This window comes from Chenopodium album, chromosome 6 (assembly GCF_948465745.1).
Source record: "Chenopodium album chromosome 6, dcCheAlbu1.1, whole genome shotgun sequence".
Classification (NCBI taxonomy): Eukaryota; Viridiplantae; Streptophyta; class Magnoliopsida; order Caryophyllales; family Amaranthaceae; genus Chenopodium; species Chenopodium album.
In genome coordinates, this window is record NC_137839.1 from 73680383 (window position 1) to 73696664 (window position 16282).

The 16282-nt window shown below is 29.8% G+C and overlaps 2 protein-coding genes and 1 long non-coding RNA gene across 3 annotated transcripts; all 3 read left to right on the forward strand.

Moving 5' to 3' along the window:
* The first annotated feature begins 500 nt into the window (after positions 1-500).
* LOC145635241 (uncharacterized) lies at positions 501-942 on the forward strand. Its single transcript, XR_014113815.1, has 3 exons — positions 501-557; positions 627-706; positions 797-942. It is a non-coding gene; the product is annotated as an uncharacterized LOC145635241 (long non-coding RNA).
* A 2782-nt stretch (positions 943-3724) lies between these two features.
* Positions 3725-5120, forward strand: LOC145637218 (uncharacterized). The gene is made up of 5 exons (XM_081688696.1): positions 3725-3909; positions 3996-4159; positions 4256-4541; positions 4653-4822; positions 4957-5120. Exons 1-5 carry the CDS (start codon positions 3725-3727, stop codon positions 5118-5120), a joined length of 969 nt encoding a protein of 322 aa, XP_081544822.1.
* A 10445-nt stretch (positions 5121-15565) lies between these two features.
* On the forward strand, positions 15566-16006 carry LOC145637219 (uncharacterized). The gene has a single exon (XM_081688697.1). The coding sequence runs from the start codon at positions 15566-15568 to the stop codon at positions 16004-16006; it is 441 nt and encodes a 146-aa protein (XP_081544823.1).
* Positions 16007-16282: the final 276 nt, after the last annotated feature.

Genomic DNA, 16282 nt, shown 5'->3' on the forward strand with positions numbered 1-16282 from the left:
GTCGGTTGCTTCGGTTTTGGATCCTAGAAGAAAATTGGATATTGTGACTTTTTATTATAGACTTGTGTATGGTGATTGTTTTGAGATGGAATGTGATAGGGTGAAAAGATTGTTGGTTGATTTAGTTCATGATTATGAGATGGATGCAAGTTATGATGACACTCCTTTTAGTGTAACTTCCTCCATTGTCAATGTGAATGGTAAGAGGCCCATGGATGAATTTGATGAAGTTGAGGGGTTGTGGGCAAGACATGTTTCGCAACAACCTCCTAAGAGGACTAAAAAATGTGAGGTAGAAACTTACTTGTTAGAGGAGAGGCTTGTAGTTGATGAGAGTAAGTTTAGTCTTTTGGCTTGGTGGAATGCGGAGTCACATAGGTTTCCCACCCTTGCTAAGATTGCTAGAGATATTCTTGCGATACCCATTTCCACCGTTGCTTCCGAGAGTTCATTTAGCACAAGTGGGAGGGTCATTGGACCCCATCGTAGTAGACTACTACCGGAAACCGTTGAAGCTTTGATGTGTCTTCAAAGTTGGAGGCGTTCACTATTGAAAGGTATTTCATTTATTAAAGTTTTTTTTGGTCAATTTATAATACTAATGTATCTTTTTATATGATTTTTAGATACTACAAAGATTGAGCTAGAATTAGCTTTAATTTATGAAGATGAAGATGTGGAAGTTGATGAGGAATAATGAACAAAGGTGAATTTTATATGTTTTTGATTGGTTAATTAATTAAAAATAATATATTATGTAATTATGTTACTAATTCATTTTTTTTATCTTGGTTAGTTTCACAGTGAACTTGATGTTAAAGAATTGAAGTCTTCAAGAGTTGCATGGAGCCATGGAGGAATGAACTTGGTTGTTTTGTATAATTGTATTGCACTTGTAATTTATTATGAATTTTTATGATATTATTGTTCTAATGTAGACAATTTCACAAGTACTGTGTAATATTTTCTTTGTTGTACTTTGAATTTTTATTAATACTGTTTTTTAGTGGAATTTGGAAATTGTTGATTTAGTATTTTTTAAAAAAAAACCTAAAAAATCAAAAAATAAAAGAAACTCGGATTCGGGTCGGATCGGAGTCGGAGTCGGATGTTGAATTTTTAAGTCGGATCGGATTCGGAGTCTCGGAGTCGGATGTCGGAGTCGGAGTCGGATGTCGGATTTAGCCTCCGACTCACTGTCGGATCGGAGTCGGATTTAGCATAATCCGCTCCGAATCCGACCCGTTGCCATCCCTAGTCTCAAGTCAACATATTTGGAGTTTTCTCTTTCTACATTTTGTAATTCTTACTACTAGCTAAAACTTTGCAACCCCCTTGTTTGAAGAGCTACCATGATTACTATAGTAAGTAAAAATATGAAACTAATAACGCTAGAAAGAAACCCGACAATAAAATTTATGACTTTTGTATGTAAATGGCAATTGGCAATACATATATTAATTATTAATGTAATAATATATGATCCCTACGTACTATAGTACTATTGCAATTATGCATGCATTACTAGTACTAATTATGGCCATTGACTATATTAACATGTTAAGCCAAAAATTGTGTATCAACTTTAGTTTTAGGCAGAAATTGTCGGCCTACAAATTTCAACATTTCAAATTAAAGTAGTGTTTTATATCCATTTAAAAAAGAAATAGGTTCAAGTCAATTTTTTGAAGTATTATTTTAATTGCAAACAACAATTATTTATTTTGCATATGAAATTAGGGTTGTCAATTTAGATGGTTGGGAATACATAAAAATTTTAAATGTTTCATTGACAAGTTTGTCAAGATAAAAAATTAAAAACCAAATCTTAGTGAGTGAAAATACATTAGCCTTATAAACCGTATTTTAACACTTAATTATTATAATATGAAAATCATATTCAGTATAAAGTTTTCCTTATAAATTTGTAAGTAGGGTTATAAAGATAAATGATATAAATATGAACTAAACTTGGATACACCAAAAAAGAAAATAGGAACAATATAGATGGACAAAGGGAGAATTTATAAATTTTGAAAAGTTAAAATGTTGTTACAAGTACTATAACAAGAGAAAGAAGACAATTGCTCCAAAAAAAAAAAAAAAAAAAAAAGAAGTAAGGTTAGCTTTGGTATATAAAATACATTTATTTTTTTTTTGACAGAAATATACATTTAGAATTAGAATCAATTGGGAAAATAGCTATATAATGTCATACAAAAATTAAAAGGCTGTGTAACAAGGAAATAAAAGAGCATATTCCTTCAAAAATTTATGAATAATTTTCCTATGATTATACTAGTATTTGAGCCAAACGACCTATATTAGCAAATAAAAATTCAGTAAAAATCTATCCATCTCACGCGTTGCAAATTTCTATCAATGAAAGGGTGATGAGATTATTAGTTAAGGGCCACCAATATTTCCCTTAATATTATTAGTAAAATTAGACCAAAAAATGCGTTTTGATGTCTTTTTTTTTTTTTTTTTTTTTTTTTTTTTTTTTTTTTTTTTTGAGAAAAATGAATAGTTTAAAATGAAGAAGATAGAAAGACTACTCCAGAGATGTTGTATGAAATTTCCTCGCTCCACTAAATTGACCCAATTCTAACAAATTAAATAAACACATAAAATATATAAACTTTTTTCCCCTTGATTGTTATGATCTTTAGCTTGAGTTTTAAGATTTTTAGTGCGTGATTATATCCCGTTCCTTGTGGATCAAACTCTTACTTATCATTATGCTTAGTTTGTGAGGTGTTTGTTTATAAATGTGTTTGATTGAGTGTGGAATATCTGACCGTTCTAACGCCCATCAGAGTACTCCAAAGGTGTTGTATGTAATTTCCTCGCTATATATAATTTCCCTTAATATTATTAGTAAAATTAGACAAAAAAAAATGTGCTTTGATGTTTTTTTTTTTTTCTTTTCAATTTCTTCTTTTTGAGAAAATGAAGAGTTTAAATGAAGAAAATAAAAGACTACTCAAGAGGTGTTGTGTGTAATTTCCTCGGTCCACAAAATTAACTGGATTCTAACAAATAACACATAAAATACATATACTTTTTTTTCCCTTACTTGTAAACTAGTAACATTGGTCAAAATGGCTTATGTACAGTTAATAAAGCAAAACGTTAAAATGGGACATTTTTTTAAAAAAGGTGGAAGTAAGTATTAAATAACGGAGAAAAAAAATATTACCTATAGCCTTGGGGGTTAGTTAAATTAAAATGGAGCTAATTGAATCTAGAATTGGAATTGAAGAAATGAATAAAAAAAATTGACCAATTAATGTAGAGTCATAATAAAAAATGATTTAATGAGATCCAAAACTATCTATATAAACCACTCCATACTTTGCAATTGACAACACAAAACAAGGAACAAACAAAAAGATCGATCAGTCAAGTTGATTTGCTGGTTGTCTAAATTAAAGTGCAAACTAAGCTTATTAACCATGAAGGAATGGAAAGGAAGTAAGTTTTTTTTGCTCTAATTTGGTCCTCGTTCCTAATTGCTTGAAGGGGTGTATAATTTTTCTAATAAAATTGCAATGAATCTAAAAATATGTAGGTAAGACATGCATTGTTGTATTTTTTGTAATATATACAAGTATATGAAATACGTACAAAAGGATTTATTGTTCTAATTTTTCTAATATATACAAGTATATGAAATACGTAGAAAAGGATTTATTGTTCTGCGGTGTAACATCAAAGTAACATGCATGCAGCAAACTACAGCTTCGAATTCACTGATCCAAGCAAACCAGTTAGGACATTCAGAACACGAAGGCCTTGCCACTTCGTCTTTCAAATCGAGAACTATGAACAGCTTGTAGATTCATTGAATAAAGCCAACCTGAACCATTTCGAGACACCTAGCTTTAAAGTTGGCGATGAGGAATGGTATAATAATCTACGAGTATATAATGTTTGTTTGTTTTCTCATTTATTATTGAATTGAAATTCAAATATATTCCCTAATAATACAGGAGTATGTGCATCTATCCTAACGGAAATAAGGCAAGGCAAGGGAGTAATTATGTGTCTCTGTACCTGAAGAGGCATAAGAATCCCGGTCGAAACAAAGAAGCTAATGCTACCATTAAATTTTTCATATTGGAGCAAAATTCAGATGAGTATCTAGTCATTGAAGGTGGGATTATTAGTTGATCGATGATTCCATTGTTTTATGTTTATCATTTTTGAATGTTGGTAACTAATTAAACTATATGGCCTGGAATGCGTATAGATTTGGGAGGAAAGCATTTTGATGTCCGTGGAAAAGAGTGGGGAATAGCAAGGGCTCTTGAGCTTGATCATTTTAAAAATGAAGACAACGGATTTCTTGTTGATAACTCTTGCACCTTTGGAGCCGAGGTTTTTATTACAAGTGCCGAGCCTAGTTACTCCAAGTTGTCGTTAGCCCATGCCATTTCCAACAATGTATTTGATATTAGTATTAGTTTTGCTACCCCAAGTGATTATTATGATTCTAATACCTTCACCACTACCTTAGATGGTGATACTTACACCTGGTGCGTATCTTTTTTTAAACCAATAAATATCGATCAATCCTCCTTTTTATATCTATATACTCCGTTATGTTTTAACACTAATCTCCCTTTTTACACTTCAACTTTTTGTAGGAAACTGCGGTTATATCTTACCGGACATGCTGAGGGAACTGACACCCACGTGTCACTCTATTTGGTTCTTCTGGATATCAACAAGCTTTCCAATGGAAGGAGCATGTTGGTTAATTTTCAATTTAGTTTGAAAAACAAAAATAGTGGATCGTACTCTTATACCGTGGAAGGTATCATGGATCGTACTCTTATACATACCGTCAAACTTTGGATTTTTAAGTTATTAATTTTAGTTATTAAACAACAAATTAAACTACTACTGCATGTTAACTATTTTTTTCAATTGCTTGTTTTTCTCTTGTAGATACTCTTGACTGGTACAATACCACAAAGGATTCTTCAGGCTATTCTAAGTTTATTTCAAGAGAAGCCTTCTTCGACCCGTCAACCAAATATGACTATTTCCAAACTGCAAATTTGAAAGTCCAATTCAAAAGTGTCTTTGTTCTCAACAACGTTGATGGTTGAGATGTTTACAAACACCATCACAACAATAAATGCGTACTCTTCATTTGTATTGGATTTCCTTACAATCATCGAGTATGTATTAGACGAAATAAGGTCTCTTACACAATGCAATACAAGGCATATTGCATTGTGTTATTTATCCCTTTAACGCTTTTTGTAGAGTTGCATGGTTTTACCTTACTCTTAAAATGAGGGTTTTACATGTAATTTGTCTTCATTTCTGTTGATTTGCATTTGTTATCTAACGAGAATATTGTATTTCATTCACATTAATCTAATATCATTATATTTCAATTAATCTTGTATGTGATTATGACAAAAATCATTTGATGATGTTGAAATTATTACTTTACTATTTAAGCACGTACCACTACAAAAGGAGTATTGCATTGCCTCAACATTAGCCCCTCAATGCCTAGGCAAGAGCATTAGCTAGTATATAAAATAAGCACATTTTTTGGACGCTTTTGATTTCACAATTTAATTTTTATTTTTCAATAAATAGTTTCAAGAACATTATAATTGCCCGACATCTGACTGCAAATAGCTTGCTACAAAAAGACGGAAAAAAAAAAAATCATTCGTCAATATTTAAAGCTAAAATATTATTTATCTCTCCCTGGTTTTGAATTTCACAATGAAATCCACATATTTCATATTCAAATCTTCACTTTTATTGCAATTCTCATAATTTTGATATGTTGCACACCAATACAAAAATGACGATCACAAATATGCTTCATTAGAGAAATTATGAAGACCCACAGAAAGGCAATAAAACTTCACCCGGCAGTCACCACACAGCCACCACCAAAAAACTACAGCTGAAACCAACTTAAAACACCAATAAAAACTGATACGACGCAACCCAAAACAACAAACAAACAAACAAACGCTACCAAATGCACCAATAAGAGACACATAAAATATGATTACCATACCAGAAAACTGCAGCAATAAACGCACCACAACTGCACCCAAAACATACCTGAAAATACCCTAAAAAATCGCTTGAAAACTACACCAAAGCGCACCAGAAACAGCTATAAAACGCACCAAATCCCCCTGAAAACTTACCTCAATGCCGCCAGAAACAGCCTGCAATTCACCTGACCGGAGAAGCTCACAGAAATAAAAAATGAGGATGGCTGATTAGTGACGTAAATTTGTGAACGTTAATGCTCGAGAAAAAATTCAAGGTATAAAGAAAATTTAAGGGAGTATATTCAAATATATTAGAGTATTATGTTAATATTTTACTAAATATCAAGTAGTGTTTATGGTATTTGAAATATCTTCAAGTTTAAATGTATAGAAAAATCGAAGTTATAAGGCCAGGCCAATTCATGGTATCTAATATAATTTTCAAGTAATACAGAATAGATGAAGCCTGTGCGAAAAAAGATGAAGCATGTGCAATGCACGGTTTATTTGAATTTTAATATATATACATTTTTTTTTATGTATGTGCTAAAACTTGTTACATATTTAGATAAAATTCCTAATATCAAAAGATAATATTTTATATTTAATTAATTTGAACTTAAAAATATCATTCACCAATTTTGCTGTGTAGCATTTGAATTAATTAATTCTAAAATAAATTAATAATCTCTTATTTAATTGGCTACAAATAAAATTTATAATCTTACATGACGCACTAAAAAAATTAAATCCTACATGGCTCTATAATTTTACACTAGTGTCACAAGTAATCTAGGAGGAACCTTAGCTCTTCTGTCACAATATTTTTTTATAGGTATAATAACAGTACTACTAGGAGGAACCTTCCATAATGTAAAGTAGCTCTACCTTCCATAATGTATGGAATTTCTTTTATAGGTAATAGTTGGGTCGCTGCGTGCTACGCACGCATCAACCAACTGTAATAATTATTATAAAATTTTCAACCTATAAATTAAATATTTAAATTGTATAAATTAAAAAATGTAATGTAAAAATCTAATATGGATTAAAAATTAATTATTAATAATATTATGGATCATTTTTACCAAAACTAATACTCCATAGAAATATAATCATATTATTCAACAACCAAGCTGTAAAAAAAGAAGAAAAAAAAAATTACCGTTGACATAAACAACCCTACAAAAAATTAAGTTAGATTGCATTAAAAAATAAAAAACATGTTAAATTGAAAGTGTATGTGATGTATTGTGAATAATAACGTTAATAATTAATTAGTAAAAATCATTGCTCGGATGCAAAGGCTTACAATAATATATGGTACAAAGAGTGAGCCTACGTACGTATGATATAAATATCATATTTATTTCTCATAATCATCCTCAAAAATAATAAATATACTTTAATTATATTTTGGGTCACCTATGTTCATTCAAATACTTAAGCTGACTACAATCTATATCCCTGCATTTTTAAAAGTTTAAGAAAATTTAGATTGTACTCTCTAAAATATTTATGTAATTCTCTATCTTCATTAATGATAAATGCCTTTTTTAAAACTCTTTATAATAGTGTGCGGATATTGATACCTCTAAAAATATTTGTTTATAGTTTGTCCCTCGTTATTAATGATGCAACAACTTAAGTTTAGACAAAAGCCAAACCAAAAAGTGCTTTTCGAATATGGCTAATTGTATATGGCATGTGTTAGCTGCCCTAACTTAGTATAATATAAAATTATTTTAAAAGTTACGATGACATATATCCTCTTCTATTCTTTATCATACACATTCATTTGACCTTTTAGTGATAAATGCATTTGAATATTGGAAAAATAGTCATGAGTAATCTTATTTGATTCACTCCTAAATTGACATTTTTTAAAAAAATTATTTTTACTAATATGTAATTAAATTAAAGGTATTAATGATATATAAAAATGCATTATAACAACCTTGCAATAGGTTTTATATGGGGTATAATATATTTTAAAATAAAAAGTTCCATAAATTCTTGAATTCTACAGACTCTTTAGCTTATTGAAAGACAGGTTAGAGTTAGCCTAAAAAATTTTAAGTTACGCTTTTTATATAACATTAAAATTACTACTTGTATATTTAAAATTACTACTTGAATACATTTGGCTTTCATTAGCTTATTGAAAGACATGTTAGAGTTATCCTAAAAGTTTTTAAAGTTGCGTATTTTATATAATATAAAAATTACTACTTGTATATTTAATATAAATTTTACCCTTTAAAACATTTAATAAATAATGTATTAGTTTGATCTTATTAGCCTTATATCATGCATCGATTTGAATACACATTAAAATATAATCAAAATCATTACAAAGTAAAAGTTACCCTTAAATTAAATGGGAAAGTTACTTTAAAAAAAATTATTTTAGTCACTATAATATTGATTGTCATTCAATTAAATTCACAAAAGTCCGACTTAATTATACAAGACATATTAGAAGGACTCGATTATATGGAGCATTACTCTATCAATCAACCATACATAAAAAAAAAAAAAAAAAATACAATCCCATTCACAATTCTATCTACTTACAAATTCTCAAGTGGTAACAATTAAATTTAGTTTTTTCCTTAGGATTTTTTTAGACAATTATCATCCATTGAACAAAAAAAACACTACATTAATTTTTTTTTTCTCAACAAAAAAAAAAAGAATTAAAAAGAAAAAGTTGTATGTATTATGCTTCATGCATTATTATCTACATTAATTTCTTTGATTTAATTTTTTTGAAGAGATTTTCTTTGATTTATTTGTTAAGCAACAATAGAGTACTTGTTGAAATCGTTTTAATGATTATATATTATTAACTTTTAAATGTTATAATTTACACTAATTTATAATTAAAGATATTATTTGTCAAAAATTTGCCGAGAAAAAATAGAGCACTTATTAAAATATGGAGGGAACAATATATATACTTTCTCTGTTCTGTTTTATTTGACCTGTTTATTTTATCACACTTGCAAATGCAATACTTTAACGATCAATAACTTAAATTCTCCATAAGTAAAAATTATAAAAATTATATATTATGATAGTAATTATTGAAATGAATCCAAAAAGATCCTACATGAATATATTTTTACTTGCATATTATTCACAAAAGGCGGTTAAAAGAGGGGTGGTGAATAGTGTAAAACTCAAAGCGAGTCAAGTAATAAATAACGGTGGAAGTATACCATAATACTCCCTTTGTTATTTATAAGCTAGAGTTACTATTTTTATCCATTTTAATTTATTAAATAAGCTAGAATTCCAGTTTTGAAAATCTTCTAAAATCTAATACAAGCATGAAGTATATCTTTACTCATTATATCCCACTATTTCTTACTTTATCATTTCTCACTCCTTTAATGGTCTCCACTCCCTTTCGCACCACTAAATTTTTCAACAAAATAATAACCCTATCTACCCCACTAACATCTTTTTTTTTTAAACCACCGAAAAGTCCAAGCAATCTCATCTTTAGCCTATTAAAAAAAACGAAGGGAGTACTAAAAAAGAGTAAAAATAACAAAGGATTAAAAGGAAATTTTGACAATTACCACCTTCTGTTTAGTCCATTTTAGCAATTACCACCTTCTATTTTTTTTTTTTTGAAACTTACCACCTTCTATTTTAAAAAACATCAAAAGTTACCACCTTCTTGCCTCCCAACTACCACATGACATCATTTTGAGCTCATTCTTTCCCTTTCCTCCCTTTTTCCCTCACATTTCTCATTCCTAACTCGATTTTCATCCCCATTTCACTTTTTTTCCCCCAAACAATCAAAAACACTTCAATCAACTCCTCCAAATCAAAATTGACGAACAATTATTGGTGGTTTGGGGGAAAAAAAAGTGAAAGGGGAGATGAGAATCAAAATAGGAATGAGAAATGTGAGGGGAATAGGGAGGGAAGGGAAAGAATGGGCCTAAAATGACGTCATGTGGTAGTTGGGGGGCAAGAACGTGGTAACTTTTGATATTTTTGAAAGTAGAAGGTAGTAATTTTCAAAAAAAAAAAAATAAGGTGGTAATTGCTAAAATGAACATAACAGAAGGTGGTAATTGTCGAAATTTCCGGAATAAAATTACACAATGTTTCATAGTATATATACATATATATATATATATATATATATATATATATATATATATATATATATATATATATATAATAAATACGGAGTATTTCATTTTCACAAAAATAAAACAATATGTGTTTCATTTAGTTATTAGATACTCCATCCGTATTTAATACTCCGTAAGTGCTCCATTATATCTTTTTGCACTATTCACTTGACCTCCTTTGACTAATATTTGTGATTTATACATAAGGGAAAATATAATCATGCGAATACTTATTAAAATCGTCTCAATAAATAGATTATTATTTTTCAATTTTTATAATTTACACTTATTAATAACTAACGATATTATTGATCAAAAAATTGCATTGAAATATGTGCTAAGGAGAGGTTTAACACTTATTAAAATGTAGAAATTTTACACATAGTATATATCCAATACCCAAAAAAAAAAAAAGAAAGTAAACAAAACAAAAATTACCAACGCTGGACGCATTTGAATGGTTGAACTCTAAAAGAGTTTGTATAAATAAAAAAGTAAAAATAAATTTAAAAAAATAATAAAAAAAAATAATAATAAAAAAAAGGATATGGATGGAATTTATGTAAAACAATATACTGTGCATGTGCCCTTTTCAAGCAAACCTTGTTTTCTCTTTTTATAATGTAATAGATAATAACAGTACTACTAGGAGGAACCTTAGCTCTTGCTCAAAAAGACATTAAGATAAGTTTAGCTTATTCTACAATGTCGTCTCAGTTGGGTTATATGATGTTAGCTCTAGGTATGGGTTCTTATCGAGCTGCTTTATTTCATTTAATTACTCATGCTTATTCAAAAGCATTATTGTTTTTAGGATCTGGATCTCTTATTCATTCAATGGAAACTGTTGTTGGATATTCTCCGAATAAAAGTCAGAATATGGTTCTTATGGGGGGTTAAACAAAACATGTACCAATTACAAAAACCTCTTTTTTAATAGGTACACTTTCGCTTTGTGGTATTCCGCCTCTTGCTTGTTTTTGGTCCAAAGACGAAATTCTTAATGATAGTTGGATGTATTCACCAATTTTTGCAATAATAGCTTATTTCACAGCCGATTAACTGCTTTTGATATGTTTAGAATCTATTTACTTACGTTTGAAGGACATTTAACCGCTTTTTAAAAAAATACAGTGGAAAAAAAATCAGTTCTTTTTATTCAATATCTTTATGGGGTCAAGAAGGATTGAAAAGCATTAATCAAAAATTTCTTTTATTAACCTTATTAACAATGAATAAGAAGGAAAGGGTTTCTTTTTTTTCGAAAAAACCATACCAAAATAAAATTAATGGAAATTTAAGAAAAATGCGTCGATCTTTTATTACTATTATTGATTTTGACAATAAGAATATTTCTACCTATCCTCATGAATCTGATAATACTATGTTATTTCCTCGGATTTTATTGATTCTGTTTACTTTCTTCATTGTAATCATAGGAATTCCATTCAATCAAGAAGAAATTGCTTTGGATATATTAACTAAATGGTTAACCTCATCTATGAATCTTTTAGATTCAAATTCCAAAAATTCTATTGACTGGTATTAATTTTTGATAAATGTAACTTTTTCCGTTAGTATAGCTTTTTTTGGAATTTTTATAGCCTTTTTGTTTTATAAACCGCTTATTCATCGTTAAAAAATTTTGACTTAATTAATTTATCTGATAAAATAGGGCAAAAAAGAATTTTGGGGGACAAAATGATAAATATCATATATAATCGGTCCGCTAACCGTGGTTATATCAATGCTTTTTACGCAAAATTTTTAATTAAGGATGTAAGAGGTTTGGCTGAACTAGTTTCATTTTTTAATAGACGAATAATTGACGGAATTCCGAATGGTTTTGGTGTTACAAGCTTTTTTGTAGGCGAGAGTATCAAATATGTAGGGGGCGGGGGAATCTCCTCTTATCTTTTTTGGTATTTTTTTTATGTATCAATTTTATTTCTTTTTTTTTTTTGCAAATATTCAATTTTATTTTTAGTTTTATCATTGCATAATCTAGTTTTTTTTTTTTTTTTTTTTTATCGAGTACATCTATATAAAAAAAGTCCTTTGTCTAGAACTGTAATTCTATTAGCAAATTCATTGCTTAAGTTGTTGTTTTTTTTTTGTTCGTTCGTATAAATCCAATAATTGTACAACTCATCATCATATAAGAATTTTTCTGTTGTAGCCAAAGAAATCTTTCTTTTTATCATTTCCCAGAAAATGGATAAACTAGGTGGATATGTAAAAGAAATTCTTTGTTTTCCATCACTTTGACATGTATAAAAAAAAATATTGTGACATTTCATTTCTTACCTATAAAAAAAAATTCATACATGGCTCTATATTAGATTACTTGTGACACTACTGTAAAATTTACCACGGGAAAAAACTACTTGTATGAAAAATATAACATTTGCTACGTGAAAAGAGATACTCGTGGCACAAATGTAAAGTTTGCCACGGAAAAAGTGCTACTCATGGCACAAGTGTGATATTTCTCACGGAAAAAGCGCTACTCGTGGCACAAGTGTGATATTTGCCACAGGAATATAAATTGTTTTTTTTTTTTTAATATTCGTTCCTAAAATGTGGCACAAGTGTGATATTTTTTTTTTTTTTTTTTTTTTTTTTTTACCATCTAACACTAAGAAAACCGTTAAATCTAACGGTTTTTTAAAAAAAAAATTGATTTTTGTGCCCAAAACATGTTTTTTATATGTTTAGGGGGGGCATTTTGATCCCATAAATCTAAAGAATTGACAAAAAAATAATTGAAGTATTTTTAGTAGAAAAAATGAGTCACTTATCATCATTTTTTTTTCCAATCTGACCTCAAATTGGACCCTTAGAACCAAAATGCTCCCCAAAACCTTCAAATACAATATTTTTGGCACGAAAATCGAAGAATTTTAAAAATTCTGTTAGGTTTACCGGTTTTTTTTTCATGCCAGGTGGTAAATTTTTTTGTTTTTTGTTTTTTTTTGTTGGTAAAATAAATCAATTGTTGGTGATAGAAAAAAAAAACAGTTTTTATTTTTTTTTTCTTTGTAAAAAAAAAATTAAATTAAAAAAAATACAGAGTAAAAAATTAAAAACTTAAAAATATTTTGCATGTATTTTTTATTGTATTTTAACGTTTCAACCGATATTTTTGTCAAACACTCATATTTATAACCACTACATTGACAGGTAACCTCTACCCACTACTAATTAACAGCTACTCGTTACTCTAACAGTTACCGGGTACTTGACTGCTAAAAGCTATCCGCTATCGCTAGTTTTGGCAAACAGCACCTTAAACTACAACAAATCATCACGTTTCCCAAGTCCCAACCTGCCTGAACCAGTCTTGCCATGCTAACTCTCTACAGCACCATCCTTTTCCCCGTCGGTCTGAATTAATCTCATCCAATTCATCTTCCTTTTCCTCAATAGAAGCGTATGGGCCGGGTAATCTGCGTGGCATAAATTGATCTCACCTCCTCGCTTTTAATTTCCTTTTCCTTGTTAAATTATTCCCCATTAAGTCATTTACTAGTAGCATGAATGTGAGCTTTGACTAAGTATTGCTTTTGGCCAACTCTTAATGATTTAACTGAGAGAGGTATGGAGGCAAATAAACTTCGTGTTAGGGCATGTTCTATTCAGCTTATTTTCAGTTCAGTTCAGTTTAGTTCAGTTCAGCTCTAATAAATTCAGTTTAATTCAATTCACTTCAGTTCTTATCTTAATTTCCTTCTCTCATAAAATATTCAATTCAGTACAGCTCCAATAAGTTCAGTTCAGTTCAGTTCAATTCAACTCATTTCAGTCAATTAAAACATGCCCTTAGTAATAAGGAAAATATTAATTCGATGAATTTATGTTGAAATAAGATCAGACTACCTTAATTTTTATGTTTTATTAGATTAATTATAACATCTATTCCTAAATATTGTTCTATTTTCAACATGTCTCTTATTTAATGATACGGGATTTCGAGTGGGTCGGCTAGGGTTTCGCGTGGGTTCAAGGGAGTTTTAGTCATTCAGGTGGGATTTGATAAGGGTATGGTTGTCCATGTCGAGGTCAGGTGGGGTTGAGTCTAGGTGACTTGATATTGTAGGTTGGTGGCCGATTAGGTCTAATAAAATTGAAGACCTCCAAGATTTAGATTAATCATGAATAATCCGAAGATTAGATTGATATATTTAAATAGGCCAAATATTGGATTATTTAAATTAATTTGTCCATTGTTTTATTTTTTTTTAATTTGATATTTATTTGGTTATTAGGTATTGTTAGTATAATTTGGTAAATAACCAAATAAATATGGATATAATTGTTAGTATAATTTGGTTATTTAGAAGATAACTAGCATTAAAGATCATTTTTTTGTACAACTTAATATTTACAAGTTAGCATTACCTAGCTACATGTTAAGTTATATAGAATTTTTAGGCTAGTTATTTAACTTAATACGTGATGATGTTTAATGAAAAAGTATGATGATTATTTGAAACTGTGAAATATAGAGCTGCAAGCTGCAACAACCAACTTGCCACGTCAGCTTTTGGTAGTTGGAAAATTAAGTCACACTTTTATTACTTGTTTTGGTTAGTTAGAGTTGCAGTAGCTTAGTATAAAAGCTTATCTTCTTTACTTTTCTAATTCATTCAATTGTAACAAACACAATAGATTTTCTCTCTCTTTGTGTAATCATTCAATTCATTCAATGAAGTATTAGTTCTAGTGCTTGAGCTCAGAGACTCTGCGGATAGAGCTAATGATAGCAAGAAAATCTATGTGTTCTTCTTCCTGTTTTTGCTTTAAGTTTTGCTTCTGATTAATCTGATAACATGGTATCAGAGCTGGAAATTTCAATTGGGGTTTGTTCGAGCAATTTTCATGGAGGTTTGAAGCGTTTTAATTCCTTTTCCTTGATTCAGTGAGTTCTTCCAAATTTTGTTTCTGTTTCCTGTTTCTTGCGAGTTGTTTGTTCGAATTTCTGGGTTAATCTTCGTCTTGAAGTTTGGTTGATTGATTTGGTGCGATTGTGCGTATATAGCTGTAATTTCTTGTTGATTGATTGCTAGTTTTTTCTGTGTGATTTTGTGATTGTTGAACGATATTTGCTTTCTTTCTCGGCTGGAAATTGTTGAAAGTGATTTTTTGAACTCTGGGTGTTTGTTGAAATTCTGGGTATTACTTACTTAGATTGAAATGGCGCAAGAAACCATAAGAGATGTTAGTCAAGATCCATCTAGCCCCTATTTTTTGCATCCATCTGATTTTACTGGGTTGAAGTTAGTTTCGAATGTTTTTTATGGTACAAGTTATGGGAACTAGAAGAGGTCAATGATAATTGGTTTAACAGTAAAGAATAAAATGGGTTTTATTGATGGTTCATTGCCTAAACCAGATGTGAATGCTGTAACTTTTAAGGCATGGAACAGATGCAATAGTATGGTTATTGGTTGGATTATTGTTGTTTTGGACCCACAAATTGCTGGGAGTATTCTTTTTGTAGATACAGCAAGAGAAATATGGTTGGATTTGGAAGAAAGGTTTGGGCAAGCATCTTCTGCTCAGTTGTATGCTCTACAACAGGATGTGCTAAATGTTAATCAAGATGATTTATCAAATTCTGAGTACTACAATCAACTCAAGAAATTGTGGGATGAATTGGATAATCTCTCTCCCTTACCAACTTGTACCTGCAACAATTGTTCTTGTTTTCTGGCACAAGTATCTCAAGATTCAGCAAGATCAGAGGTTGATGGTGTTTTTGATGAAATTGACAAACAATTATGCAAATGTGAGGTCTAATATACTTATGATGCCTGCCTTGCCTACTCTAGCTCAGGCTTACAGAATGGTGCTGCAAGAAGAGAAGCATAGGACACTTAGCACTATGAGTCAAAAGTCAGTTGATTCAGTTGCTTTTGCTACAGACAGAAGAAGATATGATGATAGAAATCAATTTGGAAATAGAAATACTGGTGGGTCATATGGGAGAGGAATTCAGCAGAATAATTTCAATAGAAATACTTGGTATAAGAGAACTATAAACTACTATTGTGACCACTGTAAAATGACAGGGCA